The sequence below is a fragment of the Malus sylvestris genome, chromosome 2, assembly GCF_916048215.2.
Source record: "Malus sylvestris chromosome 2, drMalSylv7.2, whole genome shotgun sequence".
Taxonomy (NCBI): domain Eukaryota; kingdom Viridiplantae; phylum Streptophyta; class Magnoliopsida; order Rosales; family Rosaceae; genus Malus; species Malus sylvestris.
Window position 1 is genome coordinate 35067929 of NC_062261.1, and position 12218 is coordinate 35080146.

Sequence of the window (12218 nt, forward strand, 5' to 3'; positions counted from 1 at the left end):
CGTTGAGAAGTTTCTTTTCTTTTCTAATAAGTTTTGGCAGGTCTAAGACCGTTTGACCCATCTTTATGCCAGATAATGTCACACGATTTTTTTATTTAAATACCCAAAAAAAAAAAAAAACAGTGTAGGTCCTTAAAAGGTTTGGATGAAGCCACATAATAGTCTCGCCATAGTAATTTAGTGCGAACTCGCTATCCAACAAAGTCGAACCAAATACTCCCACTGCTTATAAGTGAAAAAAATAAAACTAAATTACTTTTTATTTAGAGAAAGAAGAAAACCAGCATATATTAAAATTCTTGAAATACTTGGACTCACATTGTCACACAACTACCTTTGACTGCATAATTTGCATAGAATCCCCTTCGTATGATTTGTGTAATAGATAAATAAAATCTAACTCATCTAATAGTAATTAATAGGATGGTGAGCTTACTACCACTGGTGATAAAAATGAACTCAGACTGCTCTTGCAAGTATATAAAACCAAGCCACAACCTTCAACGCGCAACAATATCGGAATTGGACAAACAATTTATCGACATATCTTCTGGCTCCTTTCCACCGGCCACATGATTTCTTTCTGTGAAAAATGCTGGCTTTGTTGGCATAGGTAATGCCACACTTTCATTTGTCAACATAGATATCACACTGGAGATGGTCGGCCGATCACCTGCATTTTGCTCCACGCATAGTAGACCGACATGGATGCATCTAAGAAATTGATCCCGAATACATGAATCCGTTAGTGTTGGATCCATTAGTTCTATCCCTGCGCCTTCTTTCCATAGCTCCCATGTCTGAAACAATATGAGTTATGATGACTTAATTAGGATATACCATCATGATCGAATCTCAATAGAAAAACTGCAGTGGGAACTTCCGTCATGTGACAGGTTGAGTGACCTACTTTGTTATCGTTAAAATTCTTCAACACCTGACAAATCCTAACGGGACGATTCATGCTACTCAACCAGCCATATGTCAGGAAAGTCCGCACTGAAGTTCTTATCAACCCGGACATCTCAATGGAAAAGAATAAAGAACTAAATGCAAAGGTTTGTGTTACGTACATATCCTACTAAATTTAGCACACGCTCATCATTGTAGAAGCTGTTGTTTTTTCTGCCACTTATGATTTCGAGCATTAACACCCCAAAACTGAAGACATCAGATTTTATTGAAAATATCCCCTCCATGGCGTATTCGGGAGACATGTAACCACTACACCAAGTGAAGACGAAAAGGTAAATATATATTTTTGTGTGGACACATCTATAAAATTTCATTTCATGTATCCAAAAGCAACATGTGATAAGCATGAATGCAAGCATTGCGTCCTTACCGTGTCCCAACAATCCTACCAGTATTTGCTTCCAATTCATTATCGGTGAAAATCCTTGCCATACCAAAATCTGATATTTTGGGGTTCATATTTTCATCAAGTAATATGTTACTAGTTTTCAGATCTCTATGAATTACTCTCATTCTCGAGTATTTGTGCAAGTAAAGCAATCCTTGAGCAATTCCTTCAATTATACTGAAACGCTTCGTCCAATCTAGCAGAGCTCTGGTAGAATCTGTCCAATAATATAGAGTACGCTAACTAAGAATATATCAATAAATAAAAAGTTCGAGCAAAGGAAATCAAATGCTAAATTAATGTAGTTCTAATTAGTTCCCAGTTACCAAATAAAAAGTTATCCAAACTTTTGTTTGGCATGTACTCATATATCAGCATCCTCTCTTCACCATGAATGCAAAATCCCAAGAGCTGAACAAGGTTCGTATGTTGGAGTTCAGATATGAGTATTAATTCATTCTTAAACTCCAATGTTCCTTGTGCTGAACATTTTGAAAGCCTTTTTACTGCTATCTCTCGTCCCGTCACCAATTTTCCCTGAAACGATATATTTATCAGTTGATATAAACTGAAAATACACTTTGTACTGTTTAAAGCGTTACCTTATAAACAGGTCCGAAGCCCCCTTGACCGAGCTTGTTTTCTTCACAGAAGTTGCAAGTGGCAGCCAAAACAGATGGATAGCTAAATACACTTAATTCAGAATGCCCCATCCTTCCATAATTTCGAAACCCACGACCATGATCATTACGTCTATTAGATCTCATGAAGTTACGCAATTCATTCTGAATCTTTCTGCTGTTCTCGTCTACATGTTTAGTTTAGGGTAGAAATTAAGTTAACATTTCAATTTAGGAAAATGCTCGTTAAAGGCACTACAAGAAAACTTAACAATAGTCATCAACTCTAGTTGTACAGAACAAGGGGGCAAATGACATATCAGTGAGTAACAATCTCATTAGCCAGTCATAGGCCTTTTACCAACCCCATTAGAAACTGATAGGACTTTTACCAACTAAATTCTGTGCAACTACTGTCAGTGACCATCGTCAATTTTTCTTGCAGACATGTGAAACTCTGTCAAACAAGAACGTTATTACGCTTACAGAATTCAATTACCTGAAAGTGAAAATTTTCTTCGTTTTAGCTGATATAAGATGCAACTCAACGTTACAAGTAGAGCAGTGGGAATAGCAATGACAATCCATAGCTTACGTGCTGCGTGCAGAAAATTAATTAACCATGTTTCTCCATATATAAATATTCTTGAATCTAGTACGAGCTAAAATAAAAAAAACCTAATAATAAAATATACACATACATCAGCTTGTTGATTTGTCAGTTAAACAAGTCTAGCTAATTGAATTAAACAAATAAATGACTAGCACAAAAAAATGAAAACAAAAAACTACAAACGATTATGATTACCAAACAGCCGGCATCCTAAACAGGAGTTGTTAAATTTGTATTTGAAGTTTTTCATTTGTTTCTACATGACATGTATCTTGAGAAGAATGAATATATGTGAGTAGCTAGAGTCTAGAGTTACCGATAAAATTTTGTGATGAAGGTTTTGTTGGCGTGCTTGATTTTCTTGGCAAAACAAAACTACCATTTGTAGTACCCGAGCCGGTGATGTTTTCAACGAACTGACAGTCTACACTCCAAAATCGGCATCCAGTAGTGTGATTATCAGATATTGGGAAGTCGAATCCAAGGCAGTCACAGCTTTGCCAACAAGTAGCCTTACAATCAGTATTACTACTACCAAACAGGTAGAGCTCTCCTGAAGTATTAGTGATATTGCTTGGTTCAAAATAACCATTTTTGAGCTCAAATTCACCACCAAATTCTTTCATACATTCACTCGGGCGGTCCTTTCCCACGCACCCTCCTTCAGTGTTATTGCCATCGCATTTATCTGCTTGTACAACATCACGATGTGAACTATACTCATACAGTGACCCAGTGCTGTACAACACCAACTCTAGTGGAGAGCCACCTTCTGCAGCAGTGTAAGTAACGGAGTCTTCATTTTCATTTGAAACAACGCTAAATTTAAAGTTCGTCAAGGATTCATCGGATGTATATTCAAATCTCCTATCTGATTTTAAGACTCCGATAGTCTGAAGAATAACCCCTTTTCGCCTCAGTTTCAGTTGCCGTTGGTTGGGATCCCAATCAAGGGTGAAAGACCCTGGAGCTGGGTTGAAGACACCTGACCATGATGAAAGAGACCAAATGTGGCCATTCCTATTGTTCACACCTAATTTCATACCAGGAAGAAGGGTATCAATGGGATAATCAAAACTTTGCCACAGAATTACCTGGTTCATCGATCCGTCCACAGAATTCACCTGTTGGAGTACAAGATTGCCAGAATCCAAAAGGGTAGCCACAACACTAGTATTATTATTATTACTAGCATGTGGAGCCGAACAAATCACAATAGGATCTTGATCTCCATCTGTTTGGGAAATCTTCAATGTATTGTTGAAGTCCAAGGTAAGTAGTGGGGATGAAGGGTATAAAACAGGCGAGTTTCGGTTGCCAATCCATGCTTTATTTGCAGATTCTCTGTTGCGCATGATAGCTAGAAAGCTACAGTTGGAACCATCTATCTTCTTTACAACGAAAGACAAAGTGAAATTGCCCGATGCAGAGACCAAGGAACTTGAGGAATTGAGAGTGTCACCTTGTTTCAGCGTGTCTCTTCCATGATGGGAACTCCACAGGCATGCAAAAATGATCAAGAAAACTAAGTTGATGATAGCCATGATCAACGAGCACGAGGCTGGTGTTAAAATGTATTAATGTATAACTAATGTTGTTGGGGTTTTATGATAAAGCCACATTAGTCAAAGCATGGCTGTGCAAGTCTTTAGTGGTGAGAGGACTTAATATTATTACTTTAGTCTAAAGAAGGGGGGTAAATTTCACTGTACAAATGAACAGTGTTTTGAACCACATTTCAGTTTATTTACAAGATAGCCACTTAGATGCTTTTAACCAGCTTTCTCTTAATTTACAAAATTACCACTCAGGCTTAAGGGCCTATTTTCAGCCATTGGCTGCATTTCAGCTTTTGACTCGGAGAGAGAGGAGGGGGGCATCACGGCTGACCAATTAGAGAGAGGAAATTTGGAAAAATAGCCCAAATTTGGATGAATTTTAACTATTATAATTATTTATAATTCTAATCAAAACTTGACTTGAAAATACTACAATACCCTTTATAACATAATTACAATGCCCTTTATTAGCCCTCTTCTTTGAGAATTACTTTCAATTTTTTCTCTAGGCACTACGCTCACCCAGCTTACACAACCACCCCAACAATCTGTATAACCTGTAATCCACCCTTTCTGAGCTATAATTGGAAAAAAAAATGGTGAAGACCCACAAAATTAACGATACTTGTCAAAAGAACTGAACCCCTCACATGCACTGAGACAAGCCTCAAGCCGGAAAGATAACACACAGTATAGCATTATTTATTATTACACTGCAGCTGAATTCACTGCACTACCTCCTCAGAAGCTCCTTTGAAGTCGAGATGTTCTGTACTACAGACTCCAGGCTCACCAGATAGCTTTTCCCTTTTGAAAAAACCAGAAGACACCTATCAAATGAAAAACCCATGTAACTCTGTTTTTTTCGAGATTTTCTTTCTATGTGAAACCTCATAATTAAACCAGCTTTTCTTCTTCATTATTGATTTGGATGGTGATAGTGGTTAATTTAATTGGGTACCGTATAGATGGTGGTGGGGTGGCATCGATTGGGTTTCATTGATTGGTGAGTGGGATGACAGTGGCGGTGGTGGGTCTAATAGTGGCGGAGATGTACTTGATGGTTGAGGCTCTGACAGTGGTGGTGGTGGTGGTGGTATTCTGGGAGATTATTCGCCACAGAAGTTGCTAGCTTTAGCAATTTTCAGTTAACAAGGGTGTTTAAGTACTTTTATGTCAAAATATGGTTATGAAAACAACATAATAATTGGCTAAAATTCAATTCATGGTCCTACTTTTGGCTAGTTTTCCCAATATCCCATTGGAGAGAGACGATCGCTCCCATTTTGACTAGGAGACAACTGGGTGTGCCTCTGTCGAGTGGAGAGAGGGGGACAGAGCGACTAGGGAGACACATGGCCTGACATATTGGAGAGAGATGGGAGCTACGGTTTGGAATGAGTGAGAGAGATATTTAGGTAGGTGCTCTGCCAGGATCTATGCGATTTTCTCCCATTTTAGAGAGAGAGATGGACATGGAGAGAGATATAGAGCGGAAAGCATGGGTGTGTGTAATCTTTGGGTCTTCCGAAAACGCTAGAAACCTAATGGCATGTTTGATACTCTACTTGAATCCAACTTTTTAAACTAAAAAACAATTTTCAAGTTTTAGGTCTTAAAAACTTGTTTGGCAGGACTATTTTCAAAAATTAAACTCAAGACTAACTAAAAAATATAGTCTATTTTTAAAAAACATAAAAAGTGAGTTTTTAGAGTTTTTAACCTTAAACTCACTCATTTCTTTTCTCTCCCTTCTTCCCTCCCACTCTAAATCTCTCTCTCTCTCTCTTTTCTTCTCTCTTTCCTCTTTTTTTTTTAGATATGTTTGTCTAGTTTAAGTCGTAAGATTTTAAAATTTTAAATCGCAAACTAATCAAGTTTTTGAGTCTTAAAGAAAATTATTTTCAAGAAATATTCTTAAGAAATGTTACATGATAAAAAATTTCAAATAGATAGCAAACAGGCCGTAAAACATTCTCAGCTGCTCTGCAACGGGTTGGCGACTTCGATCATGCGTTCTACAGTCCGCAGCGATCTCTTCCATCTCTGCTTCGTGATCCCTTCGATCCCTGCTTCCTCATCTTTTCGATTTCTGCTTCACGATCTTCTCGCCCCCTCATCCTGCACCCAATTTCTCTAGCCTTCAAGAGGTAATTAAATCTCACTTCTTTCTCTGATTCGTGCCTTATTCTCACTGTTTTTCTTGAATTGTTTGTTTTTCTTCGATATTGTTGTGTTTCGATCCCAAAAATTTTCATTTTTTAAGGGATCTTATTTCTGGTATCTGATTTGTGGAGGGTTTTTTATCCCTTTAAACGTGGGGTTGTGGGTGTTTTGTCCAGGGAGCAAAATTTATCTGGTTAGGCTTTTTCCCTTGAAAATTAATAGATGTTCAAATTCAGAACCGTGAATTATTAATTTATTTGTTGTTGCGGTAATTTAGGCACTTGAAAGCGAGGCAATCATGGTTAGATTTCATGTGGTTCATGAAAGACTCGGTCAGGCTTTAGAAGGTTTGCCTGATGAACTTTGCCTATCAGATGAAGTTGAGAAACAGGTATATACATATATGTCCCTTTTTTCCCTTTTCAAGCTAATGCTTCCCATGTGTTATTTCATTTTTTTTCACACAGACAGATCTTTTATCAATTCAAACTATTCTCGCTTTGCTGCACACGATTGATATAAGTCTGTCTGGGTTTGACGAGATTCAGAATACTTCTTATCAAATTGGTCGCACAGACCACTACAAGGAAGACATCCTTCAAACCCTCTACATATCAAACCTCTCAAAGTAAAGCACTCTGATTTCGTTTTTTATTTCTGGTCCAGTAACCTTAGTTAGCGTTTGGTACGCAGATGGGACAGGACAGGACAGGACGGGACGGAACGAAGGTTCCGTGTTATGTTTGGTACGCGCAGGACGGAACGGAACGGTTGTTCCGTTCTGTGTTTGGTATGCGCAGGACGGAACGGAACCTAAAGATTAAAAGAATAACTTACCCATGCATCATATGCCTTACAATAAGCACAAGAAAACCCCAATTAATTAAAACCAGAAAACTTTCAACAAGCTATTAAACCCCAGATTGTCTTGGATGTAAGCTGCACAGAGGTTAAAGACAAGACCAGTAATTTGTGGGCAATTTCAGGATTGAACATAGTCTGACTTCAATGATCTGGTCGAAGATAATGAAATTCTTTGGGCAGATGGTAGAGGTTTGAAATTCAACACCAAGGAAAGGTTTAAAGTTTACTTCTTCAATTCCAAATCAATAGTAAATGCCCTCACTCTTCCACAGGAAAAACTAAATGGAAACAAAATCCCAGAGTCAATCAAACATTATCCAGCACTTCGCACAATTAAAAATTACTTGAACAAAAGCTAATTACACAGAAACACCCAGAAAACAGACAATTAGCAGAATTAAAAATTACTTGAACAATTAATCCCAATTCAAAACCCTAGATTATGAATCCAAACCAAACTAGATCATTCATTATATCGTATCATCCAATCCTTTCAAGCTCCCTCACCAACTCCTCAATCCTATTCGAGGAAGCAGTCAACTGCAACTTTTTTTTGTGCAAACTCTTTTCCTGATCAGCAGCAGCCACCCTGGCAAGATCTAGAGCCTCTCGAGCCTCTTCCTTGGGATTAATCACACACACACACACACACACACACACATATATATATATATATATATATATATATATATATATATATATTTCATCCAAATCAAACCCCATTATAAATCACTTTAACAAATTAATCACACACATATATGTATATATATATATATATATATATATATATATTTATATATAGTAGTAGGATACACACATATATATTTATATATATACGTACAGTTTTTGAAATCGGAGAAGCAGTCGTAAAGGCCAGTGGACCAAAGGATGAGAGAACGAGGGCGGAGACGGGATGGAGGGTGGGTTATGTGGGAGTGGCCACTGTGGGAGCTCATGTCTTCGTTAGAAGTAGGAAAATAAGGTTCAATGCTGGTGCTGACCGGGATACCTGTCGGCGCCGGCGGAGCATCTTGGTGGTGATGGTAGTGGTTCTGGGGGTCGGACGAGGAGTACTTCTCGTATCTTTCTTGTGGAATCGGAGCTGGACAACCTCGCCCTGAATTTCAAAAATGTCCTTCTCAGCTTGTATGCGCTCCATACGTTGTCGTCGTCGGCCTGGCTATGGTGACGCCGCCGGAGAGACCGAAAGGCTACACAATCACAATTAGATCAAACCTGGAATAGAGATGTAGAGTTGAAAGTTCACGGAGAGGCTACACGGAAGAGGATAAGGAGGAAGGTTGCGAATGGGAGATGCAGGGATGAACAAGTTCACAGCAGCAAAGAGGAGAAATTATAGTTTTTTAGGAGGATGAAATGAAGACAGCGGTAGAGAGAAAAGAACATTGTTTTTAGGGTTTGTTGAATGATTTAGATGGTGTAATTTTAAAAAAAGATATGGGTATATTTGTCTTAAAATGGTAAAATATTGTTTTGAGAATTGTGCTTGAACTCCTTTGATGAAGCTCCTGTTGGCACCATAAATTGGTTTTGCTTCACACTGTCTTGATCAAGAGTGTGTGAAGTTTTGAGAATTATGGTTGAACTCCTTTGATAAAGCTCTTGTTGGCACCATAAATTAGTTTTGCTTCACACTGTCTTGATCAAGAGTGTGTGAAGCTTTTTACGAGTTGTAGTGTTTGCATTGTTATAGAGGGGAAATGTTTGAATGAGATGTAAGATGGCTGAATAGCTTGATCTTCGTATGCCATGCACTGAAGTTGTTGGCTTGCAATAAGACTTTGTTGGTGACTATAACTCTTGTTGGGCATAAGTGCTCCCCTAGTTGAGTTGTCAAGCTTGAGGGCTTTTGATTATTTGTGAATGCTAGGAGTTCACATGTACAAGTTGTACCACTTGTCTTCTGGTAGGTGGAATGAATGGTGAATTGCTTCCATTACTTGGTTGGTAGTACGAAGGTGAGTTCCTGCATCACATTTCATCACACTTCATCACCTGGTTGGTGGCACGAGGATGAGTTCCTTCTTCACCTGGTTGGTGGCATGAATGGCAAGTTGTCAAATGATATTAGAGTACGGGTTGTACATTTCATCACCTGGTTGGTGCCATGAAGGAGAGTACGGGTTGTACATTTCATCACCTGGTTGGTGGCATGAAGATGAGTTCCTTCTTCACCTGGTTGGTGGCATGAGTGGCAAGTTGCCAAATGATATTAGAGTACGGGTTGTACATTTCATCACCTGGTTGGTGGCATGAAGAAGAGTATAGGTTGTACATTTCATCACCTGGTTGGTGGCATGAAGATGAGTTTATTCTTCACATTTCATCACCTGGTTGGTGAGAATAAGGGCAAGGTGTCTAGGCACATTGTAGCAAGTGTCGAATGACACAAAGTATGTTGAACCCTTTCAAAGCACAGTTGGCTTATGTATGAATGTGTTGGAATGTATGATTGAACGAATATACTGTGAAGCTGTTCGTTTATTTGTATTGTCTTGTTGACATATACTTAAACTTTGTTTCATGTTGGAAGCATTCATGTTGAAGCTTTGAACCCGAGTGTTTCATTGCTAAGAATGTAAGAGGATTAGGACCGAGTTGTCTAAATCACCTCTTTATTGAATTCATGCCAAATAGTCTTCGTTACATAGGATGCTGAACGGCTGAAGCTTAACACTTATACAATGTGAGTTTACTTGTAATAGTACTTCAAGTGATTAGCGTTCCATGGATGGCCAAGGGTCTTGCCATCAGAGCTTCTAAGCTTGTAGGAGCCAGGGCAACTGATGCCAACAACTTCAAATGGTCCATCCCAGTTTGAACTAAGTGTTCCTTCACTCGGGACTCTGTCGTAGAGTAATCTTTTCTTCAATACTCAGTCCCCCACTTTGAAAGAACGAGGTTTGACCCTTGAGTCATAGTAGTTGGAGATGCGCTGCTAGTAGGCGACATTCCTCAAGTGAGCTTGGTTTCTGTGTTTCTTAACTAGATATAAGTTGAGGGTAAGTTGTTTGTCATTTTCACTTTGCACATAGTTCTGGACTCGGAACGTTGCTTGCTCAAGCTCAACTGGGACAACTGCCTCTGTACCAAAGGCAAGTGAGAATGGGGTTTTTCCTGTTAATGTCCGATACGAAGTGCAGTATGACCAAAGAACTTGGGGTACAAATTCTGGCCAACAACCTTTAGCCTTGTCCAAGCTGGTTTTCAAAGTTCGCTTGATTATTTTGTTGATGGCTTTAACTTGTCAATTAGACTTGGGATGAGCTAGGGAGGCAAAACATAAGTTGATGTTGAACTTAGAGCAGGACATCTTGAACTTATTGTTGTTGAACTGTCGCCTGTTATCAGTGACTATCGCATTGGGAATGCCGAATCTGCAAAGGATGTTCTTCCATACGAAGCCTTCCATTTTTACCTCAGTAATGGTTGCCAAGGGTTCTACTTCGGCCCACTTTGTGAAGTAGTCAACTGCAACGATTACATAGCAAACCTTGCCCTTCCCTGCAGGCATTGGGCAGATCAAATCAAATCCCTATTGGGCGAAAGGCCAAGGGCTGATCATAGGAGTGAGCGGCTCGGGAGGGGAGTAAGGAATAGTTGCGTAGTGTTGACACTTATCACATGAGCGGGATATTCTAATGGCATCTTGGTGGAGTGTTGGCCAGTAATATCCTTGGCGAAAAGCCTTGTGTGCTAGGGATCGAGATCCAGCATGATCTCCGCAGACTCCTTCATGTATTTCCCGAATGACAGTTTCTGCCTCTGTAGGCGTAAGGCATCTTAGGTATGGTAGGTTAAAACTCCGTTTGTAGAGTTGGTCATTAATGATCAAGTAACGAGTAGCCTTGTATTTAATTTTCTTAGCTTAGACTTTGTCATTTGGAAGGGTGTCATGAGCAAGGAATCTATAAATCGGGGTAATCCAACTATCCCCCTGTTGTAAGTTGCACACTTCTGCAGCCATGGTGCTTGGTGCTGCCAACAATTCGACCTGATTTTTTCTCCCAATCTTGTCTTCCACCGCTGGGGCCAGGCTAGCCAAAACATCTGCATGACTGTTTGCCGCTCGAGGAATTTGGGTTATCTGGTAGTGGAAGTGCTTGAGCAACAATTGTGTTTGTGACAGATATGCTGCCATGGAGCTATCCTTAGCGTCAAAGTTGTTGGTGACCTGGTTAACCACTAATTGAGAGTCACTGAAGATATCAATTCTTTAACCCCAAGGTGTTTGGCTAAACGTAAGCCTGCTAGGAGGGCTTCATATTCGGCCTCATTGTTCGACGACTTGAATTTGAAAAGAAGAGCATACTCCATCGCCACTTTGTTAGGGGTCGTAAGGACTAGTCCTGCTCCACAACCCTGTTGGTTGGACGAGCCATCAACATTTAGACTCCATGCTGTGGCTGTTGGTTCTATTTTCTGAGCTTCCGAGGGTAATGAAACCACTTCTTTAAGCGTAGAAACAATGTCAACAGGATATGTGAAGTCGGCGATGAAGTCTGCCATTGCTTGGCCCTTCTCAGCTGGCTTTGGTTGGTAGGAGATGTCAAACTCACCCAATGCCATCGCCCATTTGATCATTCGCCCGAAAGTGTTAGGACTTTAGAGTATCTGTCGAAAAGGATGATTGGTAAGCACGATGATGAAGTGTGCTTGGAAGTAAGGGCAAAGTTTTCGAGCAGACATGACCAATACTAGAGCCAATTTCTCAATGTTGGAGTATCGTGTCTCCGCATCTTGTAAGGCATTGCTAGCGTAGTAGACATGTCGTTCGACATTACCATTCTTTCGAATGAGAACGGAACTTATTGCTGAAGCCGATACTGACAGATAGATAATGAGAGTGTCACCAACCTCAGGTTTTGAGAGCAAATGGGCTTTACTCATGTAGTCTTTGAGGTTCTTGAATGCCTCAGCACATTCATCAGTCCATGTAATGTACTTCTTACTTCCCTTAAGTGTTTTGAAGAAAGGAGCACATCTGTCTGTGGCCTTAGAGATGAACCTAG

The 12218-nt window shown here is 39.7% G+C and overlaps 2 protein-coding genes across 2 annotated transcripts; one reads left to right on the top strand and one right to left on the bottom strand.

Moving 5' to 3' along the window:
- Nucleotides 1-240: 240 nt before the first annotated feature.
- Nucleotides 241-4255, bottom strand: LOC126583297 (G-type lectin S-receptor-like serine/threonine-protein kinase CES101). The gene is made up of 7 exons (XM_050247635.1): nucleotides 2913-4255; nucleotides 2483-2581; nucleotides 1966-2171; nucleotides 1690-1900; nucleotides 1346-1580; nucleotides 1074-1224; nucleotides 241-800 (listed from the first exon to the last, which is right to left on the bottom strand). Exons 1-7 carry the CDS (start codon nucleotides 4138-4140, stop codon nucleotides 501-503), a joined length of 2430 nt encoding a protein of 809 aa, XP_050103592.1. The 5' UTR covers nucleotides 4141-4255; the 3' UTR covers nucleotides 241-500.
- A 1375-nt stretch (nucleotides 4256-5630) lies between these two features.
- LOC126603491 (uncharacterized) lies at nucleotides 5631-6938 on the top strand. Its single transcript, XM_050270357.1, has 4 exons — nucleotides 5631-5660; nucleotides 6112-6305; nucleotides 6610-6712; nucleotides 6793-6938. Exons 1-4 carry the CDS (start codon nucleotides 5631-5633, stop codon nucleotides 6841-6843), a joined length of 378 nt encoding a protein of 125 aa, XP_050126314.1. The 3' UTR covers nucleotides 6844-6938.
- The last annotated feature ends 5280 nt before the right edge of the window (nucleotides 6939-12218 follow it).